Source organism: Trachurus japonicus, chromosome 23 (genome assembly GCF_045865225.1).
Source record: "Trachurus japonicus isolate A0001 chromosome 23, Traja_1.0".
NCBI classification, from domain to species: Eukaryota; Metazoa; Chordata; class Actinopteri; order Carangiformes; family Carangidae; genus Trachurus; species Trachurus japonicus.
In genome coordinates this window covers 17,699,161-17,723,227 of record NC_140929.1, presented here as the reverse complement: position 1 = coordinate 17,723,227, position 24,067 = coordinate 17,699,161, and the positions used below count along the sequence as shown (strand labels likewise).

The 24,067-nt window shown below is 45.0% G+C and overlaps 1 protein-coding gene across 1 annotated transcript; it reads left to right on the top strand.

Annotated features, from left to right (window-relative positions):
- The first annotated feature begins 1,266 nt into the window (after positions 1-1,266).
- Positions 1,267-19,080, top strand: scaf11 (SR-related CTD-associated factor 11). Its single transcript, XM_085768749.1, has 15 exons — positions 1,267-1,466; positions 5,925-5,971; positions 6,054-6,199; positions 6,982-7,065; positions 7,800-7,879; positions 9,312-9,391; positions 9,665-9,702; positions 9,804-9,877; positions 10,571-10,696; positions 11,562-11,662; positions 12,669-14,951; positions 16,142-16,464; positions 16,564-16,734; positions 17,977-18,096; positions 18,221-19,080. Exons 2-15 carry the CDS (start codon positions 5,953-5,955, stop codon positions 18,314-18,316), a joined length of 3,741 nt encoding a protein of 1,246 aa, XP_085624875.1. The 5' UTR covers positions 1,267-1,466; positions 5,925-5,952; the 3' UTR covers positions 18,317-19,080.
- Positions 19,081-24,067: the final 4,987 nt, after the last annotated feature.

The following is a 24,067-nucleotide window of genomic DNA, read 5'->3' as shown; positions in this document are numbered from 1 at the left end:
TGGTTCACATCAGGGATAAAAAGGTGAAACAACTGCACGTTACTAAAAGCTCGGCAAATGAATAAATAGTTAGCAGCTAATGTTAAATGGTTGAAATAGATTCCTCAATGAAGCGTAATGCACATTTTTAGAATGGCTAAAATGAATGGATGTAGTTGGATTGTACAGCTAGCTACAGTAGAGGATCAGAAGCTAAAACTAATGGAGAAACAACATGCACTTTGGTATAGGAATAAGAATTACTTTATTAATCACCAAAGGGAAATTCGTTAATAAATTGATATAGATATAAGAGACTTAAATAAGATTCCATATTTATCATGTTTGGGGCTTCAATTCATCCGGCAGCTGTTGAGCTACATCTGGCTCTAAAGACTGGGGACCACCAGCAGAAGATCCTGGTTGTATTGGACTCATGATGATGAGATGACTCATTGGGCTCCTGCATTCTCTGCTAAAGGAGACCTGTGAACAGATGTCAGTGTGTTTAATATTCAATACACAGTCCTTCTTCCCTTTGGCAGGAGGCCACGCTGCATCCAGGCAAAGGTGACACTGTTGAACTGCTCCACACTGCCACACTACTCAACTTACACTTAGCACTGATGAATCTAATATATTTTTAGTATGTTAGTTATTATTTATTGTTTGTTTTGTTACTATATAGTACTAGTCTCGCTCGCCAGACCCTCCTCCAGAGAAGAAGGTAGACTACTATAGTACTGACACCTGAGTCCTGCATCTCGTTCCTTATGTTTCAGGGTGTGAATGACAATTATCTATCTATCTATCTATCTATCTATCTATCTATCTATCTATCTATCTATCTATCTATCTATCTATCTATCTATCTATCTATCTATCTATCTATCTATCTATCTATCTATCTGTTTTGATAGTTTGTATGTAGGACTTGAAACACATTCAAGAACTATTTCAGAAAACTCTTTAATATTGGACCTCTGCTCAGGGAATAATCTGATTTGTCTCTGGTGTTAGTTTGTTTTTTCTCCTCTCTAGCTCAGTGGTCAATGTGGTGCTACAGCAGCCAATCAAAACAAACAGGAATGTGCACTTCTTGTTTACCCACTATAAACTGTTTGCATTATCTGGCAAATAAATCAAACGAATACAGGAAACAACAAGCAAAGCGTGTCAGTAACATCCACGGGACTAGAGAGGTGTGTGACTGCTCCACCACCTGTTGCTGTTCCCTGAGTGGAAGCCGCAGCAGATGGAGAAATCCGTTGTGCCTGCTGCGGTGCTCGGCGGCGCCGGTGGGTGTCGCCACCTGCAGCAGCTCTCAGTCAGAGCGACAGACATGTGGCTGAGACTTTGTGAACGCTCCGCTCCGCTCCTAGCCAAAAACACTGCCCACACACACACACTTATCAGCGTTTCATAGCAGGCGTCCGAACCGTACACACGCTCCGAGAGGTGCAAACGAGCCGCAGCCGCGCTTGAAGGTAAGTAACGACACTCGAAGCTAGCTAACCGGAGCTAACTGCTAGCACGGTAAAAGCGACGTAGGCAGGTGCTGTTGTTCGGAGCAGCTAGCCTGCTAGCTCCCAGCTAAACTCGCCGCTGCTAGCTGGCAAGCTAGCTAGCTAACTTATGACCTTCAGTGCAATCATCGTGGCTAATATTAGATACAATTTAGCCTTGTTTGCGGCTGTGCTAACAACAGCCAGCTAGCTCTCAGGTAGCTGTGTTTTTAGCTAGCGGTAGCCGTGTGGCTAACCAACAACAACCATGGTGTCGCCGTCGCGTTGGCAATGGGTGATCAAGTTGCTAATTTAGTGTCTCCAGGAACCAGGCCGTGCTTGCCCAAAACAGCAGCAAGTATGAAGCTGCCAACTCAGCTGCTCTCTGCTGACAACAACAGTCTGGTTCGTTATAAGTTAACATAAAGAGGATTCAGTCGAAGGCTGTGCTGTAGTTTGATTGGGATTTTGAAGCTAACAAGTTAGCCGGCGGAGTTAAACAGGCAGCGAATAACACAGTTAAACTGACAGTTGGCGAACTAGGCTGCAGACTATCGGCCCGTGTTGACTTGGTTTATTTTAAGTGTTCAGAAATGAGACCCATGAGCCCCCACTTCCCGGAGGCTGTGGTCTGAGTCTGTCGAGTAGGTTTCACTTTGACTAATTTTAAGATGATCATAATCTAAAGTGTGCGGACGAAGCGAACGCTGGCTCTGGATCAGCCAGCAAGGGGATTTAAGTCTCAGCCCCCGGGCCAAGGATTCCTGCTCATTGTCAGCCAGCTGGAGAGGTGTGATGGCCTGCTTGAGCTCTGTTTGTTCACCGTGACTCAGGGTCAATCACAACAGTCCACACTCAGCTTAAAGCCTAAAAATCACAGCTGATCACAGACCAGTCCTCCGACTTCACCTGATCAGGACTGTTATCAATGTATTGGTTTTTAGGCCACTGATGTCATTATGATTTGAGTCAGACAACAAGTACATTTGACGTTAGAAATGAACTGCAGTTAACAATAATTTACATTACAGCTGACGTGATCTCTGTCTGATTTTTCAGCTTAATCATTTATTAGCTATGATCAAATGGTGTGGGCTCCTCCTCACAACAGGCCCATACTTTGATGAGGCCAAATAGCCTGTGAACAGTCATATTGTTATAGTATGAAAGAGAATCAATCATGAGAAATCAGTGTTTGGTATTTCTGAACTGCAGCTTCGTCTAATTTAAGTGATGCTGGAGTTTTCATCTTGGAAGTAAAATCAGATTCCTCACTGCTTCTATAATGAGAAGAGGCACTGCATCATTCAGGTAGAAAACAGTGTAGTTGTTAATCTGTGATTACTATACTGTTATACCACTACATTTAAAAACATGTTTGTTTTTATGTCAAACAGTGACTCAGCTCATACAGTCTTATCACATCAATAAAACAGTCACCACCAACCTGAAGTCAGCCCGATGCTGTTTACTTACTATTAATGCAAGAAGGCATAGAAAAATCATGGTGATGATTACAGGGTTAATAGGAGGCATTCAATTCACAACTTTTTTTTTTTGGCTCATTCTGATTCACTTTGTGAGAGTGGTGATGATGATGAAGGACTGGCAGCTATTATCCAGACAATTCACCTGGTTTCTGTTCTGAAATGGAGAAGACTGCTGTGTGATTGTTCACATTCATTCATTCATTCCCCAACACAGAGCAGTTGTCATTGTGAGCAGGTAATTAATGTGTGTAACATGCTGAACAATCGTCGTTTTTCTGGTGTCTACTTGGTGTCTTTGTCAGCACTGTATTTTCCAGGATGTGTAGGTTGTTGACACAGGACTTGAACCTCAGCACATGTGAACAGAGACTGTTTCAGCCTTCTGCTCTTGTAGGTGTTCAATGCGGGAGTTTGTTTGATAGTTAAGAGTGACAGGAAGAGCGTGGGGGTGGATTGGAACCTGTGACACTGCAGAAAGGACTTAGCGGGAGGAGCTACCAGGGCAGCCTGTTATGTTGGCTGACTTCAGTCATCTTGATCGTTGTCCTATGCTCTCTGTGTACCACTCTTCAGATTGATGTGAGCTGAGACGTCCCACACAGACCGACCGACACACAGGGAGCTGGTTTCATAAAGATATGGTGGAGATCTGTATCTGCACTGTTTGTCCAATCATAATTTTATGAATAGATTAGTAATGCAAAACAAATAAAGATGAATTACTTCAAAGCAAAAAGCAGAAGAAAAATCAGTGGAAGCAAAGAAAAAAACAAACATTATTGTAGAGAGAGCAATGAGATAGGAAAGAGTCTTTAAGACGGCAGAGATTTATTTTTCTAAATTACATCTTTCTTCTTGTTACACTCTTGTGACTGATAAATTCCTCCAAAAGAACATTTCCAACTTGGGTAAAACCAGATGAACAGATGAACGTTCTTTGCTGAGCCAATTTGGGAAAAAAGCCATAATTTACCCAGAATCCAATGTAGCACAGTATGTCTTAAGTTTAGTCAAGGACTCGGCTGCTATCTGAAATCTGAGTCTTTGTGAAATAGAGCCAGGCCAGGGGCTGTCTGTGCTGGCCAGCTCACAGCAGACATACAGGTGGGGCAGTAGCACAAAGACTCCACTGCTTTTTTATGAGGCTGAAAGTTATTTGTACTGGAAACTGTGGATGTGGGAGTTGGACAGTTCATCAGTATCATCCAGACATCTATTGACTGTTGGCAGCCAGTCCAGTCACCTCTCCTTCTCCTCTGCCACACTGTCCAGTCACAGCTTCCTCAGTCTGAGATTTCATCAGTCATGTGAGTTAATACAGGTCTCACTATGCAACATGGATCTAATACACCCGGGTACATCAAGGTTGATGTATGGAGAAACAACCGAATCATAGTGATACAAGTCGGCGTATAGAGATAAAATGGTGTGTCATTGCACGTCTCATTCATTTGCATGAGGATAGTAAGAGAGTGCGTACATCAACTGTGTCCTGTGCCGAAGCGGAAGCAGGAAGTAACGTCGCCATGGGTCCTCAATTCGGAAAAAGTCTCCATGTAAGTGAATGGGAGTCAGATTTTTATTTCGTGATCCGATTGAATTGTGCCATGAGAAAAAAATATGACCTCTGCCTGTTTATAACATCGCGTTTCATGCCGAGAAATCAGCAGATTGTTGTAAAACTATTGTAAAATAAAATTCTGAAGAATCCGTAACCAGAAAGACTACAGGTCGCGTAGGTGACGTCACACACCACATGCCGCCCTTTCCCGTGTCAGTTGGTGACGTATTTTTTGTGGGACACCAGGTCTGTAGTCCGTAGAGCGGTCCAGAGCTATCGCTCTGGAGCTGTCTTCACATAAAATACATTCTTCCGTTGCCGTTTTACGATAAACTGCTGATTTTTTGGCATGAAACGTGATGTTTTAAGTAGGTTATGGTCATATATTTTTCTCATGACACAATTCAATCGGATCACGAAATAAAACACTTAACATGGAGACTTTCTTGAATTGAGGTCCCATGGCGACGTCACTTCCTGCTTCCGCTTCGGCGCTCTATTGGTTGGTTGATGATAGTAATACTATTGTCATGTAGCTGATTTTGGAGGGAAACAGTGGTAGACTGATACCATCCTGTTTGTTGGGTGTTTAGATGTTAATCTAGCAAAATAAAAAAGTCAGACACAGATTCACAATGTGCCTTGTCATCTTTTGCCATGGACAAGTAGCTATGACCGCGTCCACTTATACTGGAAGTGTATGATCAGACCGTATGAGTTCCGCTTTTACCGCGCACTGCTGTCATGCATGCACGCTTCTCTGTGTATGTGTGTGAACGGCAATAATGGAGAAAGAGTGCTATGCGGAGATGAATGAACGGAATGATATTGCGTTGGTGGAGCCAAAAGCCGAAAAATGTATTTGTAGCGGGCCGCCACAAATAAATGAATGTATGGGAAACACTGAATTCTATCATGGAAACTAGATCCAAGTCTTCACAGTGACTATTTGTCTGCATTTGATATGTGTTTTTTATTTTGCTGTGTCTTGGAAGTTTTATACTTGAACTTTTAACAGTCATGAAATTAATTAGTTTTGTGACTCAGTCTTTGAAGTGTGTGTGTGTAGGCTGTACCAGACATGCAACCTGCATGCAAACGTGATGCGATATTTCTAGTTAAATAATTAGTGGAGGCTTTTTGAGGAGGGAGTGGCTGACCATCTGAGCCATGGATGAGATAAACACGCACATTATTAACAGAGACACCTTGTTTCTGATTGGATAATCTTACCTCACCCAACCTGGACAGCCACATTGCACATCAGTAGTGGGGATGTGTAAACGTTGCCAACCACTGGAAACCCAACCTGAAAGAAAATACATAACCTGCTCTGCCTCATCAGCTGCACGCTGTCTGTCAACAAACTTTCCTCTCTGTGTGTTGTAGAGGTGATCGGGACAGGCCAGGGCCGGACATGACTGGAGCTGGAAGTGGTGAGTAGAGTTGTAGTTGGATACTGAACCCGAAAATCTCTGTGATTGTGACCACTCACCGTGTCCTCTCCCGTATCTTTAGGCGGCCAGGGCCCACCTGATGGGGCGGACTCTGAGGAGGCGGAGAGGTGTCCTATCTGTCTGGGCGTCCTGGCCACTGACGAGCTCGCCATGCCCGACAGCTGCTGTCACGTCTTCTGCCTCAGATGCCTCCTGACATGGGCAGAGGTAACGCTCAGGGACGCTCCATTAACTGTTCACTCCTATTTAAGTAGCTGCACAGCAGCAGTGAGTTGGTGTGGTGTCGTTGAATGGAACAACAGAGATTGAAATGGTTTGATTTTGTTTTAACTACAGTGGAATGCACTGTCAGTATGAACACATGACTCTCACATTGTTATTCCTCTAACAATGGCAGGGTGACTGCAGGTCCTTCAAAAGTCTAAATGTACTAATAAAAAATACCTTTAAAGGGTATTACATTAAATTAGATTAGTTTGGTCTTAAAGGGATAGTTCAACATTTTTGGCAAATTCTCCTATCACCACAATTCCTATAGTCATAGCAGTAGGTTCATTACCTGACTGATATGTTCTGAATTCTGACAATGATATTTTTGTTCTTTTTTCACATCGGTAAACAAATTTGAAAAATGTTCTTGAAATCAAGTGATTATTATCATTTTACCTTTCTGTTCATTTTGAACTGACATCAATGCCTTTCAATGCAAAGAGTATATTTTGACTCTTGCTCTGTATCTCCATCGCAGCTTTGGTCTTAAATTAAGTTTAAAGTGGTATTAAAAAGGTCTTAAATGTAACTGAATGAGTCAGCATCTGTATTAAACAAAGGCAGGTATCAGCTCATTGAGTCAAGTTAGTTTAATTTTTTTACAGCCCAAAATCATAAATGTAATTGTTGTTGGTGTTTTACTTTAAAATCCTCACCTTTTGATAGAATATATGTTTAATATATGATAATGACGACAATGTCTGTACTTTACTTTGAAGTTACAGATGGCTCCTTCCTGCCCAGTGGACAGAAGACCTTTCACTAATGTTTACAGATGGGATGGGAATCTGAGCTGTGTGCAGGTCAGTCATCCAACTCCTCTGAAATAAGCTGCTCTGTAAAGCAGGAAAAATGTTCTTGTGTGTTCCCACGGCACGGACCGGTCTGCAGGCTGTTTGTTTTGAAAGTCTGTGTTTCCTTCACTGCCTCAGTCGCAGGCAGGCAGCTGCCTGCGATCCATTTAGCAACGAGTCACAGAGACACAGAAACTTCTTTTCCAAAAAACATGGAAACCAGAGAGGGGTCAGATACAACTCAGTCGCAACAGATGGTGAGAGAGCAGGTGCGGATTAGAAGAAAAAGTGTCCCTTTGAACTTCAATGGCCAACTCATTATCTGTGGTCGCAGTACAATGGAGATGGTATGTTGTAAGTGTTCTGTTGGCGCTTTGGTCTGTCCACTGCAGACAACTCTAACCTGCCTTTAACCAGCAGAACAAATTCACACAGAATGAATGAATGTGAATCCAACAGAATTATTCATCTTCATGCAGAGTCATTAACTAACACAGAGAACAACGTTGAACACTGTGTCAGTTTAATGTTACCTGCTGTGGTTTGGGTGCAGTACACATGAGTTACATCACAGTCTGTTCTTGACTTTGGAACTCCAGTGTCCAGTGTTTGTTTACATTGTGTCCGTGTGCCGTGGTCAGGTCAGCTGCCAGCTGAGCATACGCTGCTGATCACTGATCACTGATCACTAACTAGTGCCAGCTTTACATTAATAACATGTTTGTGTCATTGTTGTTTTAAAGGTTCCTGTGAGGAAGCAAGTGAGTCAACCTGAAGCTGAGAGCTGCTGCTGTAGAACGCCTGGACAAAAGAGCTGTCTCAAGTGAGTGTCAGTCAGTACGTTTACATGACACTTGAAAAACCCATATTATTGCCTTAATCCGACTATAACTGGACAAATGAAGTGCATGTAAACGCGTTAGTCTGACTAATATCAGAGTTCTCCAACTCCGATTAAGACAACCAGATAATGCGATTGGAAATCAATTTTCTTCAGCATGTATATGCCTTAATCAGACTGAAACTGGACAATGCATGTGCGCATGCTCCACAACAGTAGAGACGGCACAACGTGGAGCAGAGAAGCCCCCCAAACCCAGCCAAGTAAAGAAAACAACGGCGTTGGCGCTGATTCGAAAAAGAGAGAGAGAGAAAGGAAGCCTGTGGACCGTCATTTGTATCCTGTTCTCAGCCCGAGCTCGGCCCAGACTGGCAGGTCTGGTTGGGGACTGTAGTTGAGAATTTATTCGGCTTATTAAGTTGTTTATATTCAGTTTTTTACTTGGTGACAGAAAAGTCAACAGGACAGGGGGCCGTATTAACCCGCTGAAACGATGCATATTGTCGCTTGAGGAGGACAAGGGACAAGGAAATTCCGACACTCAAATTGAACAGATACTGAAGGAGAATGTAGTCAACCACAATGATACTGAAGCAATCCAGTATTAAAGTCTTAAAACACAGTTAAATTTAGATTGATAGGTTTATTTTGAAGTGAAACCAGTACCAATATATATATCAGGGATGCAAACAGCGCGCCGAAAAGCGAAACTCGCTTTTTTCATGACCAATTAGGTGACTTGTGTGAATCGTTCAGATCCGAAGAGTTTTTGTTTTTGAGGTGGGGGGGGGTCTCAGCGTCTCAGCGTCTCAGCTGGGGTCAGTAAAATGTTTTTCTACAGGCTGACAGTGACAATCACGTGAAACTGAGGCGAACTCATTCATGGTTGTCTCTGATTATACCCAAAGCGGCGCGTATCCGCGTGCAGTCGGTGCGACGGCGCCGCCGTTTTTCCCCCCGTGCATGTGTCAGGCAGGTGTTTCCCACGGAGCTCTGCCCCGTTTCAGAGGTGAAGGAGAGACGTCGCCTCCGCGATGTAGAATGTGTTCAATTAAAGTGAAACTAACACATTATGAAACATCCCATGTCTTTTATTTATTCAGTTTATTTTAATAGTAATAATTATGACTAACATTCAGTGAAGACCTAAAATTCAGTATCTCCAAAATTGAAACATTGCAAAGGATTTTTTTAAAGCATTTTTAATATAGAAATGTTGGCCCTCTGAAAACTATGTCCATCTATATGCACTCAATACTTGGTTGGGGTTGAACTACTGGAAATTGACTTTTCCATGATATTGTAATGTAATCATTTGTTAATGGTGAGCACCCCCCCCCCAGTTCCTCTCTTTTTTGGTCCTGACCTGTTTGCATCCCTGATATATATATATATTTATTGATTTTCTTTTCAGAAATAAACTGGCAAAAAGACTGAGACGGCAGAAGGTGGAGAGAACGCCAGACGCCAAAACAAAAGGACTCGTGAGGAAATGTAGGTTCTCCTCTTTACCTTCCAGAACTGTGTTACACTCCATCACTGTCTGTCATTTTGACTGTTTCGTTATCTTTTATTACCATTACATGATGTATTTTCTTTTTTATGAAAGTGAAGCATCTTGACCAATTTAGTTATGTATGATTTTCAAAAAAAAAGAGGAATTATGTATTTATAATGGCATAATATTGTCTGAGTCAGTTACTTTAGCCTTGGAGTGAACTCTCACATGTTGTCCATGAGATCTAAGGGTGTGTGACTGTCTTCCAGGTAACGATGAGGACCCCTCCTCTCTGAGCAGGAAAAAGGTGTGTACTTTTTCCACCTGTTGTTTTTTTATCCTCTCATGCTCGTGACATAAAGTTCTTGAGCGTTGTTGAGTTGTTGATGTTTGATGTGTTTCATCCAGGTGAGAGGAACAGAGTGCTGCACCTGGTCACTGTCCCCCTGTGTCTCATTAACAACCACATCAACACAGGACATGTAAGTCACACTGCCCTCACTCACTTATCACATGATGTAAAGTACACTGTTGAGCTTTTCTGCCAAGAATGCCACTTTGTTTCCAGTGGTCTGTTCATTACACATCCATCCATTGTCTATATACTACTTATCCATGCAGGGCAGTGAAGCCAGGCCTTGCATAGGGCAAGGATGGCTGTACACAGTCTGTAGATATACAGAGACAGTTAGAGGACGCTTCCGTGAAGTTCCTGTCTCCTACATTTTTACCAGCAACTTCCTTAGTGGAAACGTCCCTCATGTAAACTCCACCCAGGAATCGAACCCAGAACCTTCTTGCAGAGAGGCCACAGTGCTAAACGCTGCATCATCACACATAATTTCTTTAACCATCCCTACACCAGCCATGTGTGTTTTTGTAGATCCTGTTTTACCATTGGACAGTATTTTTTTTAACTAAAGTGATGCTGGGTGGAAGTCTGGAAGGTTCTTTCATTATCCTGTGTATGGCTGTGGGTTGTCCAGTATCCAGAAGGTCGGTGGTTCGATCCCCAGCTCCTAAAAGCTACTGAACCCTGATATCCTCTAGGTGTGAACACCTACACACCGAGCAAGCCAGCTACTAGCGCTGAATGAATGTGTGTGTGTTAATGGGTCTTATTGACTAGAACAGCGCTCTATCCTAACTGTTGTATTGTTGCGGTCTTGTTGCAGTGCAGAGCCGGTCTGGGCGACAGAGGACATACCATACGACACTGGTTTCAAACAGTGTAAACCGCAGGCTCAACACTGTCCGTGGCTTTCTCCTGCTGCTCCCATCCCCGCTGATGGCACCTCAAGGTAATGAAATCCCATCTCATTAGCTCAGTGTGATAGCATCTCTCATTAGACCCTCGCTGCACCTGAATGCCCACGTCTTTAAACTCCTCACCCTCAGTTTGTGACTCATGCTCCCTCTGAAGCTGAATCTCATGCATCTCAAGCCGTTGACATTTTTCTTTTCCTCTTCTCTCTTTTGTGTCTTTTTTTTTTAAAATTCCCATCTAATCTAAGTTGCACCAATGCAGGCTAGGGATATAGATTTTGAGTAGTTTTTCTGACCACAGCTGAAACTAGTTAACTGTCAACTGACCAGATTTAAATGCACTAACTGAAGTAGTCTGTGACCGATGAAATTATTCCAGTGCACAGGAGCTGGGGTGAACTGAGATCACACAGAGGTACACACTCATACGCTTTCATGTTAAAATGGCGATGACCTCTGTACAGACACACCTTTTTTAGTTCACTACAAGAAATAATCTCCGTCCACACTATCCGTTCAGACACTGGGCGTGCTGGTGGAAACAGGAAGCAACTGATTGGCTGCTTAAAATGTAGAATAGAAGTGAACAACAGCTGCTGTCGAAGGTCAGTAATGCTAATTATCCATGTTGTATTCACCACTGCTCACCATGGGGTGTCTGTGTCACTGTCTCCAGAGGTCACAACCCCAGACTATGGGATTGTACCAATTTACACATCGCCGTGATTTAAATCTCCTAGATGCACATGTTTGGGTCAGTGGTCCAGTTTTCAATTTGGGTCACACAGGACAGCTACAGCCGTGCAGTGATGAGGATACAATAGTGGAAAAGAAAGCAGCAGTAGGTTTGTATTACCAGTCCAGTCTCTGATGCGAAGCCTCTCTCCCTCTGTTGAACAGGCAGAGTTTCCATCCTGCCAGTTGGAACCACAGCCCGTTTCCCTTCGACCTCCGCTCATCCCCCTTCACCTCCAGTCCACTGTTTGGCTCCGGACATTTTGGTGAGTCACATGTCGATTACATATCGTTGTGGATCATTAGATCACATGAAAGTTAACTTTCTTAGGTAGATATCATTGGAAAGGTTTGGTAGTTATGGTCATATTCAGATTTCTAAAGGGCTTTCACACCTGACAAATGTGTTTGAGCAAAGCAGAGGTTTAAATAGTCTCAATAGACATGTTGCTATAGGTCTGCACCACAGGAGGAAAATCTGCAGAACACTGGTCAACATTATTAATAAGATAAGAATGACCTTATTAATCCCCAAAGGGAAATTCACTCGTCTGGCAGCTCATCTACCATTTGTGGAAGAATTAAAAAGCCTGATGGCTGCAGGAAAGGAGGATCTTTTATATCTCTCCGTCCTGCAGCGAAGAGAGCAGTCGTCCACCACTGCTGATGTTCTTGGTCCATCAAGGTGTTAACAAGTGGATGATCTCAGTTGTTCAGAATGGCCTCTGGCTCCAATCACAGAGCCAGTTGTTCTAACTAGTTTGTCCAGTTGCCTTGCATCCATGTGTCTGGTGCTGCCTCCCCAGCAGACTGCAGCATAGAACAACACACTTGTCACCACAGACTGATCAAACATCTGCAGCTTCCTTAAGAAACCTTTTTTTGTAGAGTGTGTCTGTGTATACATATCCTAGATATTTATAGTTTAACACCACCTCCCTGTTCACCCCATAAGTATTCACAGACTAGGGTGATTATACATAAATAAGATCCAACCTTATTGGTTCTGCTTTTGGTATTTGAGGAGTTGAATTAGTGTTCAACTGCCTGACCACAAAAATGACTGAAACTATAGACCTGTGGAAGTTCTGGAGCTGAATGTTTATACTGTATAATGCCACCCAATGAGAGAGAGAGTAAGGTCAGAGCTGAGCAGATCTTTCAGATGTAGATGTCAAAGTGTCCAAAATGGTCAGAAAGTGCTGCTAATATGTTGATTTTAAACCAGTAATTGACTCTGTCAGTAAAGACGTTGGGTTCTTGCTCCAACAGTGTTCGAGGGCGTCGTCTGCGCCATCACATGTCCCAAAGGAGGTGAGAAGAGAAACAGCCGAGCCTCCACCTCCAAAGCTCCCACCAAAGAGGCGGAGTCTCTACCGACCAGACGCTCGGGACGCAACAGCAAAACCCAGGAAGAGACTCCTGCGTCGGATCCCCCGTCACTGCCCCAGTCCAGCTCGTCGGACTCCGACTCGTCCACCAACCAGTCCGCCAAACCGGCCAAGGGTTCTCAGGCACCAGCCAAGAGGAAGGGCAAGCAGGTAACAAACCGAAAGGCCAGCGGCAAACGGAAAGCCGCGACAAGAAAGAAACGCTCCCCCGAGTTCGTCAGCAGCCCGGCAGCCAGCGAGGAGGAAGACGGTGAAGCAGGGGACAACATGGAGAAGGAAGAGGAAGAGGAGAAAAGTGAGAAAGAGCAGGAAGCAAATATGTCGGAGCAGCAGCAGTCCGACGCTGAAGACAGCCTCGGTGCAGACCACGACCGGGACGGGTTCAACTCTGAAGATGAGCACGGAGGTGCAGGGTCTCCTAGCAACGATGCGGACCGGGACAGCGATGAGGCTCAGGAACAAACCAATGAAGAGCAACTGGAAGAGAAACCAGAGGAGGGAGACGAGGACATGTCCTGCCCCTCAGACCATGCTCCCAACAGTCCTGGTTCTTGCTCTGAGGAGGACCAGAGCAAAAGAGAGGAGGAGGAGGAGGAGGAAGAGGAGGAGGAGGGGGAGCCGGCCAGCCCCCCGTCCCCTGAAGACAAGAACTCTGGAAGCGAAAGATGTTCTTATCCATCGCCCTCCGACTCCCACAATGCTCTGCTGGAAGACCTGATGTCTCCAAACTGTGACGAGCAAAAAGATCAAGACGATGAAATGGAGCTCTGCCCCGATTCAAACGAAGCCAACAGTGAAGAAGCCAAGGCCGAGTCGTATGAGAGCCCCACGCTCCCCGGTTCCCCCTCGGCCGCAGAGACACAGGACAACGGAGCCGAGCTGGAGACGAAAGCTTCCGAGGACACTGATGGAGAACCAGCAGGGTCAGAGGAACCTTCAGCAGGGGACAGTCCTGGAGAAGCAACCAAGGACGACGCTCCATCCAAGGACGACATCAGTGTGGTCCCCATGGACTGCAGCTCGCCCATGAGCGAGCACGGCGACGACCCCATCCTGGACCTACCGAAGGAGAACGATGACCCGCCCGCCGACGAAGCCGCTCCCTCCGAAGGCGCCAAGGACGAGAGCTGCAACGACCAACGGGAGAGGGAGAAGAGCCAGGAGAGGAAGAACAGCAGGCAGCGGCGCTCCCGCTTCCATTCCCCAACCTCCACCTGGTCCCCCAAGAGGGAGGCGTCCAAGAGGGAGTCGTCCCGGCGCTCGCGCTCACGCTCCAGAGATCGTGACGGCAGCCCGCCCTCCAGCCATTCCACCAGAGCCCGCAGCAGAGAGCGAGACCGCGGAGATCGAGACCGCGACCGGGACGGCGAGAGAGACTATTCTAGGAGGGACCGCAGTCGCGAGAGGAGGAGACGGCGATCGAGGAGTCGCTCCAGGTCTAGGTCCCGCTCTCGGTCCAGGTCTCGATCCAGAACGCGGTCCCACCGGCGGGGGGCCAGCCCCGACTGGTCGGCGTCCAGAGAGCAGTCTCCTCAAAGGAAGGAGCGCAGGGGAGGGTGGAAGTCGGGGCAGGGCAGCGCCTCCGGTGGAGAGGGACGGAGGTTTGGAGGCAGCGGCCGCTCTGAAAACGGCGTGCCCACCGAAGGCTCCCCCGAGCGCCAGGCCTGGTCCGAGAACCCGGACTGGGTCACGGAAAAGACTCGCAGCGACACCGAGAGCAAGACCCGGGAGTTCAGCTACGCCGGCGGCTCTCGCTGGGAGGACGGCCGCAACAGGGGGGAGGCGCGGGGCCGCGGGGGCCGGGGAGGGTTCGACCGCGGCAGGGGGGCGGGCCGGGGCGGCGGCAGCAACCGCAGCTTTTACAATCAACAGGAGGAAACGGGCGAGAGCCGCTGGCAGCCCAGAAACAACTTCTCAGGTACAGGCAACAATTCAGGGAACGACGCGTACAGCCGCTTCAACGAGAACCGGGGCGGCGGGCGCAGGAAAGAGTCGGACTCCGGCGACTCCATGCTGGACCGGTCGGGATGGTCGTCGGCATCCAGCTGGGCCGTCAGGAGGACGCTGCCCGCCGACGTTCAGGACTACTACTCCAAGAGGGAGAGAGGACCAGGAGGCTGGAACCGACAGGAGGAGGAGCAGCCGGCGGCAGCAGCAGCAGCAGGTCAGTGCTGCTCTTCTCCTTAACGTCTCCTCACTTTTCTTTTTATCTGAGTCATACTCCAGGATACAGGAAAGCTTAAATCATTTAAAGTGGTGCACGCCTTGTGGCTGCAGCTGTGGACAGTCACACCAGCAGCATCTCTGCTGCAGCACTGTCTCCTGATGCAGCTGCTACAATTTAAAAAAAAATCTATATTCTTTCAGACAAATCCAGTGGAATGTGTATATGGTGTTGTTGCTGTGATGGCAAAGATCTTTTCTCTGTATTTGTGGAACACATGTGACACATTAAATTGTGGTCACTGTGTCCACTCTAACCTGTTAAAGGGATACTTCACCCAAAATCAATAATTTAACCAAGGAAGTGTTGAGAGAACTTTCAGAGTCATCAAAACATTTTTGGAGTTTCAGTGGGGGTCCAGCTGGCAACAGATTATCATATAATGGCGGCGGATAGAGTTCACTTTTGAATCGTCCAAAACACACACACTACGAAACATCCAAATACCTCCATACTGCTCGTCTGTACTGACCCAAGTGTCCTGAAGCCGCCACATGAAAAAGTTGTTCGGAAAAAAATCATTTGATCTCCGTTTTTAGCCTTGTTGTAGCAGTAGCTCCCAGTGGTTCTGTTGCTGCAAGATGTTTGTTCATCGTTGTAAACCATGGATGTAAACACGAAAGAACATCTCGCAGAAAATCTCACGCATGCGCACAAACATCAACAGAGCCACTGTAAATCAGCTGTCAGTTGGTGTTTCATCTGTCTCTGCTCTTTGAAGCTGGACTCTTCCAGGTCCTTAATCAACGATCACTCTTCAGTTTTATGCTGTATTTATATTGTATTTATATTATATTCTAGTATTACCTACCACTGCTGTAGATGTCTCCTCTTTGAACAGAGTCTGTGCATCACCTGTGAGCAGGTCCCTCAGCTAAGGAGGAATGAACCTTTAAGTGTTATGTAAGATGGAAATAGAAAAGTTCATTCTCTCTGACGTTCATTTGTTGCTTTGAAAGTCTCAGTTGTTTTAATAGAGGCTGCTGGTTTGACTTGACTCTTTACACCCTAAAAAATCATTAAGTATCTGTATGATGATGTAAAATATAAATGTCCAGTAGTTTTCGGTCTCATACAGTAGGACACATTCTTCCTGATGGTGTCTTGATTTAGTTTTCTTTCCTCTCCAGATCCCTTGAAAAGTGAGCCTGCCCCTCAGGCGGTGCCGGGCAACGCTCCAGTGCCCGTGATGAACGTGATTCCTCCTCAGCTGAACGTTCTTCACCATCACTACCCGCTGCAGGGCCCGCGCGGCGCTCTGCCCGTCAGCCTGCAGCCCGCCGCTCCCTACGCCATGCCCCCTCAGGTCCCCGTGCACCTCCACCCTGCCGTGCCGCTGCTTCAGGTGCCCGCTGTCGGCGCGCAGGGCCTCCCCCCGCCTCCCCCACCGCCCCCGCCCATGCAGCAAGGCAGCCAGACGGCGGCAGCTCAGCCCGACGGTCACATGAGTCAGGTACGGTGAAACAGGGATGTGGACGGGACCGGGCGTCTGCTCCGCGTCCTCTTGTGTCTCTCTGCATCAACAACACTCTCACTTCCTGCTCTGACCTAGATGGCGAGTACCCTGGTGGGTTACGGGAAACCCGGCCTGCTCCCCACACCTACCAAAGCTGGTGTTGCCATGGCGACCCAGGGACAGCCAGCGCCCAGCCAGGTGCTGCCATCCTCTACAACTCAGCCCAGTTACAACAAGGCACAACCTGACAGCTCCAAGAAGGAGAAGGTGAGTCTGAGCTGCAGCTGTGGGTAGACTTCAGTCAGACTATAAACTTACATATGGATATTTGTGCATATATATTGAAAACACATTACACCTTATATCATTTATAATAATTGATTTGTATTGTTTATTTATTTTTTAGTTTTGTGTATATATAAATGTATAAACCATGATGGGTTAAAGGTGTTAGCTACAACTTTAATTCCTCCCGATAATGCCAATAGGTGTCTCACTCACACTCGCCCGCTCTCGCTCCAACCTTCAATTGCACTGGTTGCCAGGTACGCCTATAGGGACTGGCTAGTAGCTAATGCTAAGCTAAGCTAACGCTAACCGTATTTAACGAGCAGCAGCTCCGGTGTTGACAGTACCAGCTGACCGTTAGTTAGCAATGCTAATGACAGCACGATCTGCCAGCCCTGAGCTCTGAGTCACGTGACATCATCGTACTAATACTGTTGGTGCAGAGATCATTGCCAATGTAAATATTTACATATTTCGGACCCGTCAAAATTTATAAAACAATTATTTCTACACTATACTTTTTTTTCAGTAAAATTAATACTTTAATTCTGCACCCCTAGACGATCTGTGGATGTTTGTTTTTTTTTCTCTTATGAATTGTTTTAAAGGTGTACAGAAATGCCCGTTTGTCCTGTTTGTCGCGCCGAGTTGTCACAAGCTGCAACACAAGTTTACCCGAGTAAGGAAAACGAATTTGATTGGTCGTTATCGAGCGGGCGGGATATTCAAAGCTTGGGGCGAGCCCGAGCTCCGTGTGTGTGTGCGTGTCTCAGACGTTTGAATGACGGATGACGGATCCAATATCAGTGGCTGGTGAATCGTGTACAGGCTGACGTTTAATCCGTGCACCTGCATTATCCAATGCGAAAAAAAAAAATACACACTTTCATCCCGGATTTACTCAAAAATAGAATTTTGCACAAAGTTTGGCCTACATCGTCTGATAGATGAGTTATTACACTAATTTTATGACCCAGAGTGGGCTTAAATTCAATTTTCTTTTCTGTACACCTTTAATAAAAAAGTTGTAACAATAACCTTTAAATAGGGGTAGGAATTTAAGTGTATACTTCTTTCTAGTCCTTTTTCGAACTTGGGTGTATACTATGATTTTATTTGTATTATTTTATTGTAGACAAGATTGTTCGAAATGAAAATTCATTCATTCAAGACTGTTCAGTGTGTGTGTTTTTTTAACATGTCCCCCTTGTCCTGCTGCAGAAACAACAAATCCAAGAAAAAGCTATAAATGAAGTGAAGACAGCCATCAAACCTTTTTACCAAAAGAAGGAAATCACCAAGGAGGAGTACAAGGAGATCGTCCGCAAAGCAGTAGAGAAGGTAAACACACGTCACGTGGAGGCAGCGGGAGCTGAACTGGCTCTGTAGAACAGGCCTCTGGTCGTTCTGATACGTCCTTTATGATTCTGTCAGTGTGTGTTAAACCTGTTGTGTTTGTCCTCAGGTGTGTCACAGCAAGAGCGGCGAGGTGAACTCCAGCAAGGTGGCCAACCTGGTGAAGGCCTACGTGGACAAATACAAGCACGCCCGCAAGAAATGAACCTCTGCCCTGCTGCTGGCGTGGCAACGCCCTCGCTGACCCATTCAGCTGCTCAAGTGCAATTTCCTCAAGCTGGAATCTTGGCCTCCCAACAGAGACGACGGAGAGCCGACACTTTTCTTTTTTTTGATATCTGTACCTTTTATTGAACGATGAAGATTTTTTTCTATAGATTTTCATATTTTGTTAGAAAAAGAATGACCCAATCAGAAATTGTAATGCAAGAGCCCTTTATTTTGCATAGCTCACGAGGCTTGGGAACTACTGTAAGCAGCGCAGGGTAGCGTGGGGGTCGGGGGTGGGGGCGGTTGATGGTCGACACAGTGAACGACCTCAGTGGAGCGCCCCCTCCCCGGGTGCCGGCTGGTACGACGGACTTCTCCTCCCTGGCATCCTGACCGTATCGCTTATTAACTGAATATTGTCAATGTTCCTTTTTAAAATATTCTCCCGACGTTTCAGAGGAAAGCTTAGTTTAAAGATACAGTGCATTGCCTTTATTAATCTGTGGCCCAGTGACTTGCTGGAATCTGATGAGTGTGATTGTTATCAGGGCCCTGATTGGCTTAAGAGATGCTAAAGTGGGACAGCCAATCAGCAGTGAGTGTGTAATGTAAGATGCACGTCCCTGGGGGGAGGGGGAGGGGAGCTGATCAGGTGACACTGACCTCACACCCTGCCTGAATGTGTAATAAATGTCAACGCGTGAACATGAACTGTGCAAAGAATCCAGAGAGTAGTGAAATAAATTAGCTGCTTCCTGATGTTCCTCGGTGTGTTTGTCCCAGGAGAGGACGGCTGGAGACGCTCGCCCTCCTCCTCGCCGTCTCCATCTGTGAGCTGTGCTCTGGTCTCGAGTCTGTGTGTGTCCAAGCTCTGTCTGTCTCTCTGCCTGCTGTCCCATCAGGTCCAGTCCTGACACCGTCCCAGGAACCAGCTACCAGGAGGGTGAACAGAGCTGCACTGTTGAAATCACAGTATGGTCAAGTACAGTCCTCACATCACACAGCAGCCAACCAATCATGTTCTCCAGACATGAAAGAACATGTTTGTTTGGTACAAGACCCAACAGATTCCAAATGACATATCTGAGTTGCATCACAGCAGTGTTGGGCAAGTTACTTTAAAGGGGTAGTCTAACATTTGTGCTATTTCCATAATCCCTATAGTGAAAGGAGTAGGTTCATTACCGTTAATTATCGGTGCATCATCTTTTGAGATCTGCGGGGCAGAGATGTGAGCTGCTCAGTGAACCCAATGGAGGTAAATGGTACAGGTCCCCTGTCCTTCATCAAATACACAATCCAACTCCAAAATGCTCTGGTGGACAAGTTGTGACCTGCACATTCACCACGCTATGAAATAATAAAGTATAATTATGTAACATTACGACACATGAAGCAAATACGGAACTACTTGAGCTTTTGAACTCACTCCACCCAGCAGCCGTGTCTGGAATGTAGTTCCGGCTATGTATTTGCATATTATTTCATAGCGTGGTGAATGTGCAGGTCACAACCTGTCCACCAGAGTGTTTTGGAGTTGGATTGTGTATTTGATGAGGATAGGGGACCTGTACCGTTCACCTCCATTGTGGTCTTTGAGCAGCTTGCACCAATAATTAAAGGTAATGAACCATTAGGTAGGTAGGTAGGCAATAGGCCCATTTGCCAAAATGTTGAACTATCCCTTTAAACAAGTAATAAGTTATAGTTACTACTTTCCCCAAAAAGTAACTAAATACCAGGAACAGTAATCACATCATCATCCCCCTAACCCTCTAACCATAACCCTAACCTCCTGTTTATCTGGAACTAACCAACTCGTTGAGCCTGCCTGTGTGGAGGAATACTGAGTGAGTCAGTTAGTTCCAGATAAAAGATTTTTTCCAACTAGTAGATGGACTGGGAAAAAAAGTGGAAATAACGCACACTTTAATGGGTGTATTATTTTGTGATGGGACTTTTTGAGTCAGGTAACTGTGCATTTTATTGTCTGTAAGGATAACAGTGTTATAACAGGGGAAACAGTAACTTTTTTGATTACTTGTTACTGAAAAAGGTAGTGCCATTGTTTTATAATGCCGTTATTCCCATCACTGCGTCACAGTAGCTGCTGTGTTTTAGCCGTAAGTGAAAGAACAGGTCTCACAGTGGTTCCAGATTCAGCTCCAGACAGGTGCATTAATCCCAAAACAGCAGGTCCTCTACAGGTCACCCAGTTCAAACACAACTTCAACACACAGGTGAACGGCTGCAGCTGCAGGAGGGTTGTGTGACATTTTCTTTATAGAAGCTAATTTCTGTTGACGTCAGTAAGCTGCGAAGGTGAACCCACAAATAGAACACAGCCATGTTGTTCTTGCCGTCCTCGGTGCGGGGACAGCCTGTGTCTCACCTGGTGGACCACAGCAACACCTGGTCCAGGTTCATGTCTGCATGTCTGTCCCCTCTCCCTCTCACTGGGACTGTCCAAGTGAAAAGACGATATCACCTCCTCCTGGTGGTGGTCCGTCTCCTCCGCTCACACTCGTCTCACACCACATCGCTGGGTATTTTTTGGCATCATTTACTCTTATTTGATAGGACAGTGTAAAGCAGGTGTGTCAAACTCATTTTAGTTCATGGGCCACATACATCATAATTTGATCTCCAGTGGGCCGAGCCAGTAAAATGATAGCATTATAACAAGAACTCTAAACTTTCCCTTTGTTTTAGTGCAAAGAAGTACATTATTAAGATGTTTACATTTAATGAACGGTCCTTTTACAAAACATTTTAAACAACCTGAAATTTCTCAAGAAGAATATGTGCAATTCCAAAATATTATGCCTCTTCTATGTAATTTTCACACTTGGCAAATTCATCCCACGGGCCGGAGTGGACCCTCTGGTGGGCCGGTTTTGGCCTGCGGGCCGTATGTTTGACACCCTGGTGTAAAGAGACAGGAAAGTCAGCAGTCTAACCGGCGATCAGTACTTAAGGCACGTGCCTATGTGGGACTTGCAGCTCTCTAACCTCTCAACCCTCGGGCACCACATCCCTGTTTATCTTTATGAGAGGTTTTGTGGCAGTTGCTGTGTGAAGTCTGAAGTGATGGCAAAAGATGTGTTTTGTAAGGTCACACAGACCTTTGACCTTCGACCACCAAAAACAAATCAGTGCATCCTCAAATCCAAGTCAAAGCTAAAAAAAACAAAAAACATCCTTCAGTCTTGTATGGCATTTCCACATTTTCTTTTAGGTCATACCACCCTAATCTCTGAGCCCCAAAATCCAATCAATCCATCCCACACTCAGCCGAAATGAGTCATAGGAATGAATCACACTGGATTCTGGGAAATCACAGCTGTCACTATTTTCTGCAGCCATACCAACATCATATGATCTTTTTTTTTTATAGATTAGATTAAATATACCTTTATTGTCCTTGTAGGGGAATTGTGTCTGGGGCTCATTGGAGCTGCATACATTGTCTCTACAATAAATAAATAAAAACATATGAGCATTAATCAAAGGGTCAGTAGAAACTAAGGACAAAACAGACAGAAATGATAAGCAGTAATAAAAACAAAACTGAATCAATACATATGACAGTCCAGAAAAACAAAACAAATAAGACGTTAATAAAAAGCAGGAGGTTGAATACTGGGTTAGAGCTGATGGACAATGGCACAAATGAGTGGTAAAAATCATAAGTGCTTGGGCACTCAGTATCTCCTCCATGATGGCCAGAGAGCTTGTACTCTGGGCAGAGGACATGCCAGCCTGTCCCAGCCTTGTTGTGTCCTCTGGGGACCACTGGGGGGCAGTGTTGTCAAGAGAGAGGTGACTCATCCCAGATGGAGGCGCTCCAGTCAGGCCTGGTTTGACTGTAATTACAGCCCCACACATCTCACAGTGTGGTTATGTAGTTGTGGCATAAATCTCCACTACACACACACACACACACAGACACAGGGAGGAGCGTGTGAGAATATAAATCTGAATCCACCTCAACAGACGCTTAGTCTGTGTGAGTCGTTTGAACTTCATGTCTCAAAAACCACATTTACACAAACAGAAGCTGACAGCAAAGACACATCAGCATCAGGTTTTAGTTCATCTTTATGATTGTGATAGCATATATCTGTACTAATGCTGCAAAATGACAGGAGACATTGAACTTTAAGTTGCACTTGATGTGACAAAACAGAAGAAGTGTTAAAGAGGGTAGATTGAATTATGTTGAGTGTCTGTGTGTTTGTACATGATAGGATATTCTAATGAGAGTGAGTTACTGTATATACAGTAATGGTCATAATGATATTAATGACAATAAAAAGATGAGTGTCTAATAACATGATAATAAAGAAAAGTTTTGAAAGAAAAATTTTACGAGCTGTTTCCAACCTCCTGCTGAAGGTTTCCATTCATACATGTTCACCATTCATCGGTATTATCATGTTCTTTAAGAAGCTTTCTAATGTTAGGATCCACACCACTGACATTGTTCTTCATTTAGCCATCAGTGATGAGTTCTTTTTGTTCATACTGAACCATAGGAAGATGTTTTAGTATTGGAACATGCACAATAAACTTGCATAGATGCATGTTTTTTTGGTGTGGTCTCAGTTTTTAGTTTTAAATCTCCCTGTTACAATTTACCCCAGATTGTGTTACAACCTACCCCGGTAGTGGGGTAGGTTGTAACAGTGGCACTCCTTGCATTTGACATCAAATAGTGAATTCTGTGATATACTTTGAGAAGTTTAAGGCATTGCTATTTGTAGAGGACAAATGAGGGTACTCTGTGTCATATACAGTAATGGTGATAATGATATTAATGACAATAAGAAGATGAGTGTCTAATAACATGATAATAAAGAAAAGTTTTGTGTAGCCATAGGCAGTATCAGTATCATAATAATAGCCATCACATCATATTAACATAAGAACAATAGAATATAATGGGCCCCAGCCTGACCCCCGTCCCTTTCTCCCTCTTCTCCCTCTAATCATGGGTTTTTAATTGAGGTGGATCTTTATTCAGGACATTGTTATCATTTTTTCTTTGGACAAAACCACTCTCCACTCTCCCCAGTGTGTATGTGTGACTCTCCTGTGTGTCCACTGGGGAGAGACACACACTTTCTCCTCACTAACACAGACGTAGAGGGGCTCCCATCAGCTGCTGCGGCTGCTGTGTCTTCCATGGGTTATTGCACTAATGGTAATACACAGAGAAAGAGAGAGAGAGAATGTTGAATGTGAAGCTGTTAAACCTGATCAAAAGAAATAAGAGCAAAAAATGTTTTTCTTTCTTCTATTGAAACTGAAAAGCATTTTCTTTCAAAAACTTAAGTTCATGTTCTTGAAATCTTAATTAAAATCTACAAATCTACAGTAATATTCTTCTCCCGTATGACGAGGACCCTGACAACACCTGACCAGACATCAGAACCTGGTCGAAGTCCAGAGGAGACTAGGGATGGTTGTAACAGCATCACTTTCACCAATCACCAATAAAGGATAACATTGAGTAAGTATCATGTGTACCCTCTCACTCCCTGACATTGCATGTGAAGGTCAGAAACTAATATTTTGGACCAAGTCTATGTTTTGATTAGTATTGACACTGTTAAAGTTTGAATTAGGTAACCCGTATGAAAGAGCAGGTTCTCAGGTAAAACATGAGTCATTGATTTAATTGATGTTTATTTCAAACCACCATGCTGCTACAGGTAGTCAAACAATGACTGACAGGGGTGGG